At 43.3% G+C, this 18,802-nt stretch overlaps 1 protein-coding gene across 1 annotated transcript in view; it reads left to right on the forward strand.

Moving 5' to 3' along the window:
* Nucleotides 1-2,287: 2,287 nt before the first annotated feature.
* Nucleotides 2,288-18,802, forward strand: part of BMP3 (bone morphogenetic protein 3) — a 31,961-nt gene continuing 15,446 nt past the window's right edge. The window contains exon 1 of the mRNA XM_027971127.2: nt 2,288-3,095. Coding sequence (XP_027826928.1) covers nt 2,774-3,095 — 322 coding nt within the window. The 5' untranslated portion in view covers nt 2,288-2,773. The remainder of the gene's footprint in view (nt 3,096-18,802) is intronic.

Consider the following 18,802-nt stretch of genomic DNA (forward strand, 5'->3'; position numbering starts at 1 on the left):
GCATTGAAGACATATGGTCAACCCTAGCAGTCATAGCACAGCTTCTACGAATGAAGAACTGTGTCAAGTATAAAGCAGCAAAAGTAGCAATGGAGCTATGCAGACTCCTTACCACCTGAGCCACCAGGGAAGCCCTATGGAGCTATGCACCAGAGCTAAAAGAAGGGAAGTCTTGGGGATGGTTTCAAAAGGCTGGAAGGCGAAATTTCAGCAATGCAAACTGGAGCTGGGAGAGACCCAGAACTACATATTCAAAGCTCAGAGGAGATCACCAAAGCAGATTTTTTTCTTCATTAGGTATCCCCCCTGGGTAGATTATAAAGATGTGAGAAACACTGAAGGCAGGCCAAGAAAGAGGAGACAGCTCACAGAACAGAGAGAGAGCAAAAAGCAGAGGGAAGGAACCAAAGATTCACAGGGAAAAACCAAAAATGGAGAGAATTTCCAGGGCCTATTGAATTTTGCAATTGGGTCTTCATTATTAATCACAAAAGCTATTATGTTCTTGATGCCAAGCAAAGATCACACACATGATCTCACTTAATCCTCACAACCACCCCTAAAGTATGTGTTATTATCTGCAGAACAGTTCTGGGGGTGGCCAAGGGCAAAATCCAAACCACAGTGGGTTGAGAAGTGACTGAATGGGGAGAATGTCGTCTGCATTTGGGATGAATTTGGGATAAAAAGAGATTGAGTCTCCACTGAAAGCTAGCCAGGGTGCCAGTCACTTTACCCCTGTCTTCTATTGTCATCCAAGCAAAACTCTGAAAGGGACGTGTCCTTATTCACCTTCAAAGAAGAAATGGAGATTTGGAAGCCCACTGTGATACTACAGCCTATATTCTCTTTCATAAACTCCACTCTGCTCCCATTGAGGGAACAGATAAGTTGCAACTGACATTTACTGAAGTCTTTACTGCACCAGGCCAGGCACTGTGCTAAAAATGTGCCAGCCTTTCAAGTCAATCAAGTATGATTCTCTGCAAGCCTGTGGACTGTAGCCTGCCAGGCTCCATGGGATTCTCCTTGGGATTCTCCAGACAAGAATACTGGAGTGGGTTGCTGTCCCCTCTTCCAGAGGATCTTCCAGATTCCAGGGATCAAACCCAAGTTGTTTATGTCTCCTGCATTGGCAGCCAGCTTCTCTTCAGCTAGCACCACCTGGGAAGCCTCTGCTAAGAATATTTACATGAATTGTCACACTGAAGCTTCACTTTAAATGCTAGCTTCATTACTGATAATGAGATGATTAAAGGCTTGAGCTCAGGAATCAGATTTCCTGAGTTAGGAGCTCAGCTCTGCCATCTAGGAGAGTCTTTGCCTCAATTTCCTCATCTGTAAAATGGGCTTTACTGCAAAAGTTGTTTCAGGATAGCACACTTGCTATCAAAAGAACAGTGAGTAGCTAAGGCATACTCTGAAAGTCCGCTCTGGATTTCAGCCTCTCCCAGAAATCTTTCTGTTTCACCACTACCACAACCCTGCAGAGAATCCTCTTGAGGGGGAATGTGGGGGTGGGTGGTTGTTTGCAGGGTGTTTGCTTGTTTATTTGTTTTAAGACGGATTGAGTTGATTTGGCGCATATTAATTTCCTGGGAACCGGGGGACTGGGTGGAGAGTGGAGGAGATGCAAAGGGAAGATGCAGAAGAGAAGGAGCTTTGACTGGCAAGCTCTCGGGGAGACTGGGGAAGCTGGCAACCCGGCACAGGTGCAGGTGCCTGGTCCGCCACCTGATCCCCAGAGGCCCAGGAAAGGAACTGAGGCTGGTGTTCGCTGTTCACGTCTTGATTTTGATTGTCTTCAGAGGAGAAAGAATCCACAAAGAAGTTTATTTTTCCTCTCCCTTCTTGCTGGCCGGGACATAGCCAATGTTCCTGAAGAGATTAAAAACTAATAATAATACCCCGTGCCTCCTACCCTTTCTTTCTTCCTGGACCTTCTCCTTCCCCCACTTCCTCCCCTCTACCACCTCCACCTCCACTTCCTCTTCTCGCCCTCCCCCTGCTGGCTAACTGTCTACTTCCCCCTTCCCTTCTCTCGGGGGTAGAGCGCGGTCCCTGCTGCCTTCTAGGGCGAGGGAGAGAGGGAGATTGGCTGCGGACGGTACAGATCAGCCAGGGAACCGAGTCTGTCTCTCTCTCCCTCTCTCTCCCCCTCTTCCCCCCTCCTTCTGTTGCACACCACACACACGCACACGCGCACACGTACACACACACACACACACACACACACACACACACACACACGCAAACACTCAAAACTCGGACCGGCCGCAAAGCGGCTGCTCCAATCCTTGCAAAAGGCGAGCGAGCGCCCTCCCGTCCGCGCTCCGCTCACCGGGCTGCGGCTCCGCGCCCGAAGCAGCGCTAAGTCCCGGTGTCCCGCGCGCCCGCTTCGGCCGGGTGTTCCCGAGAATAAAGCGGGGAGGGAGGGTACAGACAGATCAGAAAACACGCCGGCCACACACGCCGCGACTTCGGCTCTGGCTGGCAGTCCGAGGGGAGACGGCGCCGGCAGCGCCCTACGCGGGTGAGGTCCGCGCGGCCGCCGGGGAAGAGCCCACCTGCCGGCCCGCGATCGGCCGGCGTCAAGAGTGGGGCCAGTCGTGGTCCTGCTCGGGCAGCGTCCGGGCTCCGGGCGCCCTCGCCCCAGCTAGTTGGGTTTCCACCCTCGGCTCTGCCTCCGGAGGGACCTCGGAGGCACCCGGTCCGCGCCTCGGAGGGACCTCCCCCCCTCCTCCCAGGACGCAGCAGCGGAGCGGACCTCGCGATGGCCGGGGCGCGCGGGCTGCTCCATCTGTGGCTGAGCTGCTTGTGTGTGAGCCTGGCGCAGGGACAGAGACTCAGGCAGCCCTTCCCGGAGCTCCGCGTGGCTGTGCCGGCCGACCGCGCGGCAGGTGGCGGCCCCGAATCCCCGCTGCAGCCCCTCGACCAGCTGTCGGAGCACATGCTGCGGCTCTACGACAGGTACAGCGGCGGCGGAGCGGAGGAGGCGCGGACGCCCGGGAACTCGGAGCGGGGCTCGCCGTCTTTGCGCCCCCAGCCACTGCGCGAGGGCAACACGGTTCGCAGCTTTCGAGCCGGAGCCGCAGGTGAGTGCCAGGGCGCCCCCTTTCCGCTATCCCGTCCCAGGGGTCTCCCGGGACACCCCCACGGCTTCCTCGTCTGCCGCCCGCGTTACCTAGAGACGCTCCCTCGCCCTGCAGCTCACCCTCCCCGCAGCCCCTCGGTGCCGTCACATCCCGCATTCCACCCGTGACCTAAGAATCATCCCAATTCTAGAGTCCGAACGGAGAGGGAGAAGTGGGAGAGAAGGGCGCCGAGACCTGAACCGGGTCGGCTGGAAGAAGGAAAGCGCAGGAAACCGGGAAAGGGGCTGCCCCCAACCCCGTCCAGCGGGGTCCTCTTGCCCTGGGTATCTGGAACTCCCCTGGGGCAACCTATGCCGATGTTTCTTAAGTCGGTCAGCGGAAATTGCCTTGGACAGGGCTATAACCGTGTTTACCTAGAGGCAGATGTTGTTTTATGCCAACCCCAGGGCACCAGAGAGAAAAATCACACTTGAATTAGACGCCTTCCCCCTTAGCCCTTTAGACAGTCGCTTCTCCAGACCTTCCACCTTCTCTTAACTGGCGTCCTCTGTGTTTATATTTGACACTTTCTACTTGATAGTCCCTTGGTGGCAAACAACGCAGACTAAACCAGGTGCTCGGGTGTTTCGATTATTTAAAATCCATCTGGGCAAACAGGGGACTGTACCACCCACCCTGGGAGGAGTTGGGACGGAGGGGAGCAGCCGGTGGATGTAAACACCTCTTGGAATCTGCCGATGAAAATTTGCTCATCCCATTTTCAACACACAGATCACTGTGGACTGAAATTCATGGCTTAACAAGGTTTCTCCTGGCCCCTGTGGTGAAGCGAATAACTTATGCTAACAGCCTGCCTCCCCTGTGCTAACAGCTTGAGGGAAAGTTTCCTGGACGCTAACTCGGTTTATATGCTTTGAGGATGCACCCGGCTTTTTTGTTCACTGCGTTCTCGATGAAGGGAAATGTAACTGCAAAGCCTGTCCTCAGTGAACTGTTGAAAAATAGCCAAGAATCTTCAAGTTAGGAGGCCATGCCTCATGCTCTCAATTCTGTCAGAATCACTAGAAAGACATCTCCCAAAGCTTTGAAATAAATGTAGGACTCCTGGAAAAGAGGAACACCACGAAAGCATCCATCAAGGAAAGCCCTAGGCTGACAGTGTAAATACACTCTAGAGCACCTAGGCTTGATGACATTTACAATAAATGTGAATTATGCTTTCTAATGCAGAAGTCTTTAGCTGGAGCCTGAGCTGAATCAGATTTCGCTTTCTTCTGAAAACCACGAGCATGATCTATAAGGAGGTGGCCTCTGCTAAGGAAAGAGAAGCCTGCTCTTGGTCGCTCACAGTGTGTCAGCCACTTGAGAAGGCCGTCCTGACAGCTGACCACACCAGTGACTGGCCTGTTCAGTGCAACTCCAAGGGCAGAGCCCCATGAAAAAACAGTGTGGAAGAAACCAGAGAAGTTGGGCCGGCAAGGCAGGTGGCAATAGTGAAGATAATCTGATCATACTTACCTCTATATGCATTTCTTGGTAATATTCCTAGGGAGTCTCCAAGGCACCCAAGAGATGAATAGTATTTTTGGAATCACAAATTTTTAGTATGAATCACAAAGTTTGGAGGTGGCATGTGAGTTTGTTTCATTCACACCTATTCTATAGTGTTTTTGTATGTTTGTTTTAGACTGAGGGAACCATGAGTGAGAGATGGATAAGGATTTGAATATCTCAGGCCCCGTTTACTCTTTGGCTTCAGCTCACTCTATGCATTATAATTTCAGAGTGTCCCTTATCAGCCTCTCTGTAGTCTTAGACCATCAAATGATAAACTCTGATACGGAGGCCAGAAGTTCCCTTGAAATGATGAATTGCAGCTGAAAGCATATATACAAGGCTATGCACCCTGATAAGAAAAGTAATTCCTTTAGCATCCTAGAGACTGTCTTAATGACTTATTTATCAAATGTAGACACTGGTTTTTGTGGAAGCTGAAGTGTCCTGTTACTACATGGGAAACTCCTGGAGAGGTGGCTCGTGTTGGACTCCTTCCAAGAGTGTTTAGTTACTAACACACTAAAAAGACCTTATTAAAAGCAGTTCTGGCTTTAATAAGGCAGAACTCCAGGAAGGTGCTAAGGCTTTCGTGTGTCTCTCTCCTTTATACGTATCAGCATTTCCCTAACACCCTTCATCTTGTGACATGTGTTCTGATGTAGTTGAAAGATGCTGTCTGCTTTAATAAATTAGATATGTTTTCCAGTTCACAGTGTTGAGGTTTCACAAACATATGGGCTTCTCTGGACCAACAATGTCACAGATTTTAGTAGAAGGTCAGGTGTGTGCTGTTGTCTATGGAGTGGCTGCTGATTCGGCAGACTTTCCCGTGCTTATTCAGGCTGAGTTATAGCCTTAGAGCCCTCTTTGCTCCTTGGAACATACCTGATTAAAATTATTTATTGTTCTAAACCTAGAATATCTTTGGTTGAAATTTAGCTGCTGTGGTCTCCCTCTGATTACCTTCTACTTAAACCATTACTTGATGGTGGGTGGCATTCATCCTAAATACACTTTCTGCTAACCCCTTTCTCCTCCCTCAGTGCTATGCAGTTGGTGTGCCAAAACCGTAAGTTTGCAGCGCTCATACGTCTTTTTGTGGTGTGTAAGTGTTTATATAAAGATAGGTTTTATCTTTCCCTTTGTAAAAGGTAATTTACAAAATTGTTGATGACAGAGAAGTTCGGCTTTAGAAAAACACACCATCTCGAAGGAAGACAAGAGGGACATGAAATCAGCTTTTATTTTCGTCTTAGTTTAAGTTGTCCTTGGCTTCTATGTAATGAAAGAAGAATATTTTGCATGAGGTTTTCTCCTGGCTTGATCCTTGAAGATACATACTTTGTGTTCATTAGTTTCTCATCATTTCCATAGTCACTTAATCTTATTTTTCTTAATCATAAATTTAACCTCTTTAGGGAAAGCGATTAATGCACAGCTGTTCTTATTAGGAAACTATCATTATTTTAATTTATGACATATTAACTACCAAAGATTGCATTTCAATGGATTTATGTCACCTTTAAAGAAAAATGACACAGACTTTATAGACAGAAAGAAAAGAAAGTTGAGAAAAGTCAGACCCCAAAGTGAATGTTTTCCTTCAGTGAGAAAGAAGAGAGTCTTTCCTACTGTAACCAAAAATCTTTAAAAATGAAGAATTACAATGTGACATGTTTCTGAAGTGCAAGGCTAAAATATAAGGCTTTAGAAAGGGTGTAGTGAAGGCTGAACAATCATTCTAATAGGAGCCAGTTTTGTAAAATGCATGGGCTGGGGCAGGGGGGAAGCATCATTTTTGGTGGGTTTGATGGCAAGGGGCTATTACAACATTATTAAAACAGAGTTACCTAGAAATTTCTGGCCCCTAGAAATTAAAGAATACTTAGATTATCTGATGTTTTTATTCAGAGGACAATAGTACATCTGGAGAGGGGGAACTGGATGTGCAGCTGCTTTGAATTACACTCTACTTTGAATACATGATAGCCCTTAATGAAGTTTTTACTGTAACAATCAAGACAGCTTTACAATCTCTGACATTTAAAAATCCATAACGCCATGAATTCTAGATTATCTATGCTAATGGAAAAGAAAAAGGCTGTTACATTAAAAATAATTTAAATTTATCTCTTTAGTATGGTTAGACACACTCAGAGAGACCAGGAGAACATGAGGGTCAATGAAAAAAGTCCCCTAAGTAGATAATTCACCCAGGGAATATTTGTACATTAAAACTATGTACATAATTGAGAATACATTAAAAGGGTTACAGGGTCACATTTTATCTAAGTGGTAGAAGTTTATAAGCATTTGATTGACCCAGTTCAGGTTTTCCTAAAAATTAGCTAGAGACGTGAATGTCAGAACTGATCTTAAATGTTTTGGAGTTACACAATTTCATGTTTGAAAGAGGCTATAAAGAAAGCAAGTCCAACCCTTTATTTAAATGGAGAAGAAATGGACATCATGATATATTTGCCAGACAAGTTTTCAAACATACTGAGCTCATCTCAAAATTTCTAATCATCTTATCTGATTTTCTAGGAGAAGATTTTGTAAAAGAGGGTATTTAAAAGTTATTGAAAGATGTTATATAAAATTGCATTCCATGATCAAGTAAGTTTGGGAAAAGTTATCAGTTTACTTTGGGACCTTTCAGGGCCTTTAAAATGCTCATGTACTTTCTTAAGAGTGGATCACTTTCTCCTCATGAGAGCACTTTAGAGAACTGCGGTTCTGAGACATCTATCTGGGGAAACACTGGTTCAGATTCTTCCTAATTTCTCAAGAAAGAAGATACACAAAATTCAAGTGAATATTATGACTGAACACTATCTGATTTCTCATTTGTTTACTCAGGATATTTACTTACACTGTTAGTTTTTGGACTTGAGTCCATTTGGCATTGTACAGTTAGCCCTCCGTATCCCTGGGTACCAGGAATCCAACTACAGATTGAAAATATTCACAGGGAAAAACTTCAGAAATTTCCCAAAAGCAGAACTTGATTTTGCTGAATAATAAATACTCTAGAGATGATTTAAAGTATACAGGAGCATGTTGAAGATTATATGCAGATACAGTGCCATTTAATTTTAGGGACTTAAACCTCTGTGGATTTTGGTATCTGCAGGGGTCCTGCAACCAGTTCTCTGAGAATAACAAGGGCCAACTGGACCATCTTCCTGATTTCATGTTTTAAATTTCTCTGAATGTAATTTTAGAGCCTCTGTAATTAAATTTTATTTTGCCTGTTTTTATGAATTCTCCTTCATTATTTTCTTCTATAGGATTAGTATTTATTATTTTATATCAATCTGGTGTTATTCTTTTAAAAGAAAGCCTTCTTTATTTGTTGAAAAATTCACTAGAGATCATACTCATCACTTTGTTAATGTTTTATCATCATCAATCCCTTGGTTATAGATACCTGTCAAAACCCTTATATAATCCCATTGTTTGTTGTATTTATTAGATATAATAAAACTTATACCTATCAAGAAGCCTAGTGAAAATTATTGAGCAATTTTGTATATGCTATTCAGGATTTTTCTGCCCCAACATCAGAACTTTTCTCCTAAAATTTTGAATGTTTTCACATCCATTAAATTTGTATATCCTAGGCTTCCCAGATGGCATGGCTGCTGCTGCTAAGTCACTTCAGTCATGTCCGACTCTGTGTGACCCCATAGACGACAGCCCACCAGGCTCCCCAGTCCCTGGGATTCTCCAGGCAAGAACACTGGAGTGGGTTGCCATTTCCTTCTCCAATGCATGAAAGTGAAAAGTGAAAGGGAAGTCGCTCAGTTGTGTCTGACTCTTTGCAACCCCATGGACTGCAGCCCACAAGACTCCTCAGTCCATGGGATTTTCCAGGCAAGAATACTGGAGTGGGTTGCCATTTCCTTCTCCAGGGGATCTTCCCAACCCAGGGATTGAACTGGGTCTCCCGCATTGTAGGCAGATGCTTTACCGTCTGAGCTACCAGGGAAGCCACCTGCCAAACAGGAGACATGAGAGCTGCAGGTTCAGTCCTTGGGTCTGGAAGATGCCCTGGAGAAAGGCATGGCAGCCCACTCCAGTATTCTTACCTGGAGAATCCCACCGGCACAGGAGCCTGTCAGGCTATAGTCCATGGGGTCACACAAAATCTCAGACACGACTGAAGCGATTTAGCACAGCACAGCACAGCACAGTAATCAGTATCTTGATAACTTTATTTCAGTGGTATGATGGAAAGAAGTTTGGCTGCATAAATAGTTTCTGCTTGAACTTTCCTATGCCAAGTTTCAATTCAGAGTGAATTTTTATGATTATGTTCCTAACCCATGAAAATAGAGTTTTTTAATGGACACAGTGACATAGTATTAATCAAGTGACACAAGTTTACCAAGGTAATATCCACTTTGGACCATAGTAAACCATGGCATTGTGACCGAAGAGCCTTCACCTATGGAATATTCTTAGAAATCCATAAAGCCACTAGTCTAGTAATATGTTAGTAGTGGTTGTGTCCTAGAATATTGTTACCTAAAGCACTCTTGGTAACACACATTTTCAGAGATGATGATATTAAAGGCATAGAAGTCTCTTTATTTGTCTAAAACGTCCACATGTAAGTCATAAAGCCAATTGACCATGTGTTTTATTGAATCCTTCAGTGATCTGCCTTCCTTTACGATCTATTGTTTCTTGGCAGTAGAACCACAGTAATGCAATGCCTTGGTTTTGCTTGGGCATTATGAATGAAGTGTTTGGACAAACTGATCCTACTATATTTCCCTCAGTATGTTCTTACTTTCCTGAGGGAGTAAATATTAAATATGACTTTAAATATTATGGTGAGTAAATGTTTAATGTTCCCTTTATAAAATAATTGTATCCAATAGCTTTAGTAATGACAGATTCTCTGCCCAGTCCTCTGATTTAAAGTTAAAACTACTGAGGCCCAACATGATCTTATTTGCTTTTTCGGCCAAGAAATCTTTAATTTAATTGCATGGAATTAATCTAAAGACTGGATGGAGTATAATTGCTGCACTTAGGTATGGGTTAAGATAAATGGTTTTCAAGAAGAGAAGAGGTTCCTAGAGAATCTAGGATTAAGAGCATTAAGAGATCTAAATGGTAATCTTGGCTGCATTGCTAATTAATAAGGTCATCTAATATTTCCAGGCCTAATTTCATCATCTATCAAATGGGTTAAGTCATACCTACAGTGCTAGTCTCACAGAAAGATGGTAAAATGTAGTTGAAAAATTGAATGCGAAAATGCATTTGGAAGTCCCATGTAAATGAGATAGTCTTAATACTTTGAGATACAGTCTTTCTCTCGCTCCCCACAAAACCTTAAACATATCTAACACAGTAATACCATGCAGTTGTTTGTGGCGCTAAGGGTATATCTGGATAGCAATGGAAGCATGAAGAGGTCGTAGTCCTCTTGTAATACAATCTATGCCAAATTTCCATTCAAGAAATTACTGTTTCTGTCCTGACCTTGGTGGCTGCATGGAGCAGAGGTGCACTTCTTTATAGTGATTTCTTGAAGTTAGTTTTTCTCCAAGTATGATCCCTGAGTTAGCAGCACCAACATCACCCAGGGAACTTGTTAGAAATCCTCCAGCCCACCCAAACCATCTGAATCACACTCTGAGGGTGGGCACAGAAGCCTTGGTTTTCACAAGCCAGTAGGATGATTCTGACGCCCAAGACACTGCTCTAAACTCAACATCCCTGGAGTTTTGACGATCTTATAACCGGTGTCTGAAATTCAGGATTGATTAACCTCTGAGTTCTGGTCTCATCTGGCCGTTTTAGTGGGTCTTTCCCTGGACAAACGGTTTGTTAATTTATATAAGGGTAAGTTTCTTTCACTTTGGATGGTATATTAATGTTTTTATGACAGGTTTACCCTAGGGAGGAGTTCAAAAGTAAATTAATAAAGACGTCTAACCTTTCTTTCCCAGCTGCAGAGTTTGGGGCCTAATAGGTTTGCTAGAAAATGGGTGATGGGGCAGGGATCAAGTTTCTGGAGGGCAAATAGCATATTTCATTTCAAGCTTATATTTTGAGGGCCTGGCATAGGTGGCCACACAGTAGGCGCTCAGGAAATAATTCAGTTGAGCTGAATTAGGTGTTCAGGGGACTAGGTAACAGAAGATATTAGAAAAGCTATCAGCCAGGCAACAGATACTTTAAAAATAATTGAAAGAAATTTCAGTTTAAGAGTTTCCCCTAAGACATTTTACCATGAAGATGTGGAACAAAGCCATTCTACTTTACACACTGTTCTAGTAATGTTTTTCTCCTGATGAAATGAAACTCCATAGGATACTTATCGCCCAGAAGGCTTTTTGCTTTGGGAGCTTAAATTTTTTTTTTCACTTTGTTGTGAAGTAGGAAACACTCAAGAATCTGCTAAGTTTGAACAGTGGCTCATTCATTGTTAAATATTTTAAAATATTTTTCAGGATATCAATGCTCCAGACCACGGAAAGTGCTAGGAGTTCAAAGATTTATCTGGACATGGGTCTACCCTCTGAGAGCTCACAGTCTAGGAATGCCCTTGGGTGGAGGCTGAGAGTAGATAAACTTGATTAGTGAACATTTTGCTGTTCTAGAAAAACATACATTATATCATCTTTGGCCGTGTTTTACTTTGGACATAGAGGGTGGTTGTTTTGAGATCCCATAAAACTCAGTCATTTGACTGGAACTCTGCAAGAAAAACAACATTCTAACTGTGTTCTATTTAGAATCTCTCCATCTCTTGATGTCGGGAAACTGAAGGTGGCATAGAGGAAGTGTAGCCTTGGTGCCATAATCAGCAGAGAGTATTCAGCCCGTGACTATAAGCATATACGGCCCTGTCCTAGGCACCCCGGCATTTCTAGCAGCTGTGCTTTGTTTGGAGAAAGGGATGGAAAAAAAATGAGTTGTTCTTAGTTACATATTTTCTGTATGACTAAAATGTTTTCGCTGCTTCCTGGGGATTTAACTAATCATCAAGATTTCATTTAGTCTATTTGTTTTAAAATCAGACTTTACATAGAAAGCTTTCCATTGTACCTTCTATTTCCCTTTGAAAACGTTCTGTGTGGGCCAGCACGAAGGTGACCTCCCACTTCCCACTCCCCAGGCACCGCCTTGACTCCTCCCTGAGAGGAACTGAACTGTCACAATAGTATGGCTGGTCCCAGGTCTGTTTCTTTGCAGAGCCCTGGGGTTCTTGAGGAGCAGGTGCTTTCTTTTCAGATGAAAACAAATAGATATTCTGCCTTTATCTGATAACCAGACCCCTCCCCCTCCCCATTTTTTTTATAGAGGTAATAGAAGACCTGGGTTCCTCTCCAAAATCAATGCTCACTGGCTGGCTGACTTTTATGGTCCTTCATTTTCATATTTCTACAATGAATGTCTATGCGTGCATGCTAAGTCGCTTCAGTTATGTCCAACCCTCCAGGCTCCTCTGTCCATGGGATTTTCCAGGCGAGAATACTGAAGTGGGTTGCTATGCCCTCCTCCAGGAGATCTCTCGATCCAGGGATTGAACCCGAGTCTCCTGCATCTCCTACACTGCAGGCAGATTCTTTACTGCTGAGCCTCAGGGGAAGCCCTCTACAGTGAATACGTTGGACTAACTGTTTATTCATAGAAGAAGTATTTACTGAGCACTACTTAAGAGTTGGACAGAGGAGCCTGATGGGCTGCAGTCCATAGGGTTGCAAAGAGTCGGACAGGATGAGCGACTAACACTATGCTTTAAGGATCTTAGGGTCTTAGGAAGGAATAACAATATGATGAAAATAGTGATAGGGACAGGGTCTAAATGAAAGAAGTGGGTTGTAAAAAGCTTGCCTCTGCTTTGCCTTAAAAATGGAATCTGGATCATTAAGGAGAACTAGGCTGGATGAAGGCATTTCAGGGAGAAGTGGCAAAGTCCTAACAGGTGTCCAAAAAAAAAAGTATGGCTGGTTCTAAAACTCACCTGACTTCTAAGCCCCTTTCCAATTCACAGGTATGATGACTCTAGAAAATTCAGAATATTATAATACCAGTGGCACATACTAAGCAGACCATAGGAGAAGTATGTTCAGCAAGGAAAAGCCAAGCTTATGCTGCTGCTGCTGCTGCTGCTGCTAAGTCATTTCAGTCTTGTCCGACTCTGTGCGACTCCATAGATGGCGACCCCATCCATAGACGGCAGCCCACAAGGCTCTTCTGTCTCTGGGATTCTCCAGGCAAGAATACTGGAGTGGGTTGCCATTTCCTTCTCCAATGCATGAAAGTGAAAAGTGAAAGAGAAGTCGCTCAGTCATGCCCGACTCTTAGCGACCCCATGGACTGCAGCCTACCAGGCTCCTCCGTCCATGGGATTTTCCAGGCAAGAGTACTGGAGTGGGGTGCCATTGCCTTCTCCGCAAGCTTATGCTAGTGCTTAGCAAACAGTAAGAAAACAGCACCACCTATTGGTAGTTATATTTTGACATCTAAAAACAGGACCTTGGAAAGAGCTGAAATTAAAGCCTGTCGTAGTTCCTTGAAGGGGATCTGAGAGGTTATCTAGTTCACCTTTCACACCTTCCCTACTATAGAGAGATCCTTCAGTAAGTCTTGAATTATGGTCATCTCTCTTTTGTCTGCCTGGCCCCATAGAATCGTCTCACCATCAGGCTACACACTTAGACAGTCATTATTTACCTTGACCTGGATTCTGCCTCCATTTAGCTATCACCTTTAGACCTAATTCTCATCTTTGACACTGACAAGAAAAATCCTGATCTCTCTATGGCCCCTCGAGTATTTGTAAGCAATTCTTAAGTCACTGGTTAACGTGGTTTGTTTGTTTGTTTGTTTTCTTTCCTCCAGAGCAAGTATTCTGTAACTCAAATATGTAAGAAATAACTTTAAGAGCAATGTCTAGATTACTTTCCTAGCTGCTTTCTTTTATTTTAATAAACTAAAGTTAGAGCACCCAGAATAAGCATGCAATTGTAGGTATGATTGGATTGTGTGGTACACAGTTAATGTTCTCTAGTACCTGAAGACTACAAAGTGCATCCTAAAAATACATAAACCATTGTTCTGTAACATAACACTTGCCATTGGTTTTAATAATATTATTATTATATTTTGCTCTTATTAATCAGAAAGTATGCCTCCATTTTCGGATTCATTGATTCCAAATAGGTGAATAGCAGAATATTTCAGAAGAATGGAAAAAGTGAACAGGAAAGCATTTTCCATCCACTGATATGCCAACGTAGATATCTTTTTCACAGACAAATCTATGCTTTGCACGAAGAAGAGAGAGAACACTATTGAAAAACTCCTGCTCTTAAGTATAGGAAAAGATACTTTTTTGAACAGTTAAATTAATATAAAATCAAAAAAGCCATGAGAATAATGGAACAGATATTATTAGCATATATTTCAACCTGCAGGAAAGTATTTGTTGACTTGTTTTGGGGAAGAGAGCATTGACTTGTATGGAAATGAAATGCTGTCAATTCAGGGAAGACAAAAATAAAGTATGGGTTAAAGAAATCAAGGAATAGTTTGTGAAATGGTGGAGATTTATTGTTTTAAAAAGGTGTGGAGGAGGGAAATCTAGAACAGGCAGAGGTAATGTATTCCTTCACCTGGGTGGGAATGGCAAAGGCTTTGAGTACCAGGGGTCATATAATGCTGTTAGTTAAGAGCTAAATGTCAATTGGCCATTCCTTTTCTTTAAAAAAATTTTTATTATTTAAAAAAGATTTTAAATTATTTTTAATTTTTTTTTCTGGTTGTTCTGAGTCTTCGTTATGGCACACAGACTGTCCGTAATTGCACAGGAGGGCTCTAGCAGTGTGAAGCTTTAGTTTCCCTGCAGTGTGTGGTAGTGCCCCTACCAGGGATCGAACCCACGTCTCCTGCATTGAAAGGCAGAGTGTTCTTTTTTTTTTAAAAGGAAGGCAAATTCTTAACCATTGGATCACCAGGGAAGTCCCTGTCTATTCCTTTTCTGAATTTAGGCAGCTGAGGTATCTGTAAGTACTTTGAATAACCAGGTTAATTTGGGATATTTTTTATAAATCTCCATTTAAAACATTGGAAATATTGCTTATGCAAAAGCTTGCAGATATCCAGCACCACTGACAACTACAATGTGCTCCTCTTATTGCCTCCCCAACAATCCCTTTCACCCTCATTCTTTTCTTCTTTTTCACTGAAGTATAGTTGATTTGGGCTTCCTGGTGCCTTAGCTGGAGAAGGCAAAGGCAACCCACTCCAGTCCTCTTGCCTGGAAAGTCCCATGGATGGAGGAGCCTGGTAGGCTGCAGTCCATGGGGCTCGAAGAGTTGGAAACGACTGAGCGACTTCACTTTCACTTTTCACTTTCATGCATTGGAGAAGGAAATGGCAACCCACTCCAGTGTTCTTGCCTGGAGAATCCCAGGGATGGGAGCCTGGTGGGCTGCCGTCTATGGGGTCGCACAGAGTCGGACACGACTGAAGCGATTTAGCAGCAGCAGCAGCATGCCTTAGTGGTAAAGAATCTGCCTGCCAACGCAGGAGAGACGGTTTGCTCTCTGGGTTGGGGAGATCCCTGGAGAAGAAAACGGCAACCCACTCCAATGTTCTTGCCTGGAAATTCCCATGGACAGAGGAGCCTGCCAGGCTGCAGTCCATGGGGTCGCAAAGAATGGGACAAGACTGAGCAACTAAGCACAGAAATATGTCCTTAGTAAAGGAAGGTGTGTTGCTTTCCAAGAAAATAATCTCTTGCCCAACTTACATTTTGGTTTGCATGTTCATGTTTAGCAAATTCCTAATTCTTCCCTGCGTTTGGGGGAAAAAAATGCCTTTTTTCTTTCCTTTTGGACCACATGACCACAAAAATGGTGGTCATTCCACTGTCCAGGAGAAAGTTACTTTGAAGCACAAATGTGAGCCACGTATACAATTTAAAAATTTTAGTAGCCTCATTAAAAATGTGAGAAGCAAAGGGTGAGATTAGTTTCAATAATATGTTATATTTTAAATGTTCTGCACCCACACCAGCAAGCAATACTCAAACACCAACAGGGTGTCTGAGAATTCAACCGAATTCTGACACTATCTACCTAAAGAGAGCATCCACATTCCGTAGATACAGGGGATAGTCCTACAAGACTGTCCTCCACCTCAGATGCCAGTCCCAAACCCAGATTGTTTCCTGTGCTTATGACCTACCTGTGCTTATGGCTACAGGTTGGAGGTTCCCACAACCTCTTCCTTGGGTTTGATTAATTTGCTGGAGTGGTTCACATAACTCAGGAAATGCAGTTACTCACTACATTCCTACTTTAGGATACAGCTCAGGAACAGCCAGGTAAAAGATGCTCAGGGCAAGGTAGGGGAAGGCTTGGGGATTCCTTGCTGGTACCAGGAGCATCACTTTCCCCAGTCTCCACATATTCACCAACCCCCAAGCTCTCCAAACCTTGTGTTTTAGGTTTTTGTTTTTGTTTGTTTGTTTTTTTTAATTTGTATGGAGGCCTCATTATGTAGTCGTGGCTGATTAAATCATTGGCCATTGTGACTAATTTAATTTCCAGCTCCTCTCCCCACCCAGACATCTGGGTTTAAGAGTGAGACTGCAAATGCCAAACCCCTAATCACAGGGTTAAGTTCCCAGACAACCAGCTCCCATTCTTTGTGGGTGCTCAGTTGCTCAGTTGTATCCAACTCTTTGGGACCCCATGGACTGCAGCCCACCAGGCCTCTGTTTATGGCATTTCATACAAAGTGGGTTGCCATTTCCTTCTCCAAGGGATCTTCCCAATCCAGGAATCCCTGTCACCTGCATTGTCAGGCAGATTCTTTACCACTGAGTTACCTGGGAAGCCAAAATTATTTGGCCTCCAAAGCCACTCTATTAGCATAGAAAGGACACTTTATGGCTCTCATCACTTAGACAATTCCAAAGGTTTTAGGAATTCTGGCCCTGAAAGAGAGATAAAGACCAAATATATATTTCTTGGTATAAATCACAATAATCACAATATTTAGTCCAGTGTTTTCAAATGATATGATTTCAACATATAATCAATATAAAATATTCATTTGATAATTTATACTCATTTTTGTGCTAAGGCTTCGAAACTGTGTTTTATACTTATAGCACATCTGAATTCAAACTTAAGTGCCTACTTGGACATTGCTGTTCTAGTTAGCTAACATTCATTGAATTTTGTCCTATGTGCTATGTACATTACCTGTATTTTTTCAATTAATTCTCAGAGCAACTCTGCTGATAGTATTGGGCTCATTTTACGGGTAAGTAGACTAAGACTTGAAGAGTTTAGACAATTTTTCTGAGAACAGCTATTGGGCATGGTGGTGCTGGTGGTGGATTAATCACTAAGTTGTGTCTGACTCTTATGACCCCATGAACTGTAACCCACCAGGCTCCTCTGTCCATGGGATTTTTCAAGCAAAAATACTGGAGTGGGTTGCCGTTTCCTTTTCCAAGAGATCTTCCCGAACCAGGGATCAAACCATTGTCTCCTTCCTTGGCAGGCGGTTTCTTTACCTACTGAGCCACTGTGGTAGAGCTGAGCCTGGGCCATCGGGCTTTGACTTCAAAGGAAGGCAATCAATTAAAATTAAAGCCTTCAGAAGAGGTACATGGTAGATTATGAGACACTCATGAGATTTTATCAAAGGTTAGACCCAAGGTGGAGACTGGTTAACAGCAGGACGCAAAGTGTTTGTAAGAAGGAAATAGTTTGAAGCCAAATGTAGGGGAAAGAAGCAGGACTGGTTTCCCCAGTAAGACACCACCACCCACATCCCTCGGAGTTCATTTCCGCACTCCAGTGTGTTCCTTTGGCAACCATCTGGTTGCCACATACTTTTCCTTCCATTTTAATTTCCATTAGGGTAAAAGTATATGCTCTGGTAACTGGTATGAATCAGAGCTAGAATCTGAACAAGGCTGATGCTGTGGCTTTCTAATAAAAGTCTATAAAATATTATCCTGGTGTCACTGAAGAAAGAAATGGCAACCCACTCCAGTATTCTTGCCTGGAAAATCCCATGGATGGAGGAGTCTTGTAGGCTACACTCCATGGGGTCCCAAAGAGTTGGACACAACTGAACAACTTCACTTTCAACTTTCAACTTTTTCATGGACTATACAAACCTTCACGAATGGCAGTCTCCCCCTTTTCCTTCACACAGTGTTAGAAAGGAGTGAAATATGTGTTCCAAATGAACTTCCCCTGTACTTGGGGACTCAGTGAACTCATTTTAAGTTTCCAGTCTGGCTAAAATGTTTTGTTTTTACTGAAATATGTTTCTGATCAATAACATAATTTCGAAATTGTGTGTTTGTTTCCAGAACAAATCTATATATGAAACCAGTGTGTGGAAGAGGGTTCAAGCTCCGGTGCCCCATCCCATGACTGGGGATTCTTGAGTGTAACATCAGCCTTACTATTAGCTCGTGAGACGATCTCAAGAGCAGGAACCAGTTTCTGCCCCTGCTAATCAGTCACCCATTCTGTTACTCCTCATTTCTGCATCTGAGAAATTGGAAATACAGTTGCCTCGTTTCAATAATTTCATCAAGCTCTAGAGAAGCAATTCCCCTCTTAAATTCATGTGAAATCATAAGCTTTGTTTTTTTATTGTATCAAAATTTATTTATGTATTTGGCTGCATCAGGTCTTAGTTAAGCTCGAAGGATCTTCATTGTATCACGTAGGATCTTGCCTTGCGGCACTAGGGCTCCAGAGCACAGGCTGCTCAGAAGTTAACAGAGAGCAAGCTTAGTTGCTCCAGGGCATGTGGGATCTTAGTTCCCTGACAAGGGATCGAACCTACCTCCCCTGCATTGCAAGGTGGATTCTTAACCACTGGACCACCAGGGAAGCCCCTAATCCCATAAACTATAGACAAGCTCCACAAACAGCATTATCTTCACGACACTTTCAAATGTGTGACTCAGTTTTTTTCAGATACGTTATCTGAAGATAGAGCTATATGGTCTTGCTTACCCACTCTCATCCTGCACCCTTAATTTTGTAAGGCAGATAGAAAGTATAATCCCCAATTTATGGTTCATATCAGCACTTATAATAATAATAATTTATACTTAAGAAACACTTACTGGA

Source organism: Ovis aries, chromosome 6 (assembly GCF_016772045.2).
Source record: "Ovis aries strain OAR_USU_Benz2616 breed Rambouillet chromosome 6, ARS-UI_Ramb_v3.0, whole genome shotgun sequence".
NCBI classification, from domain to species: Eukaryota; Metazoa; Chordata; class Mammalia; order Artiodactyla; family Bovidae; genus Ovis; species Ovis aries.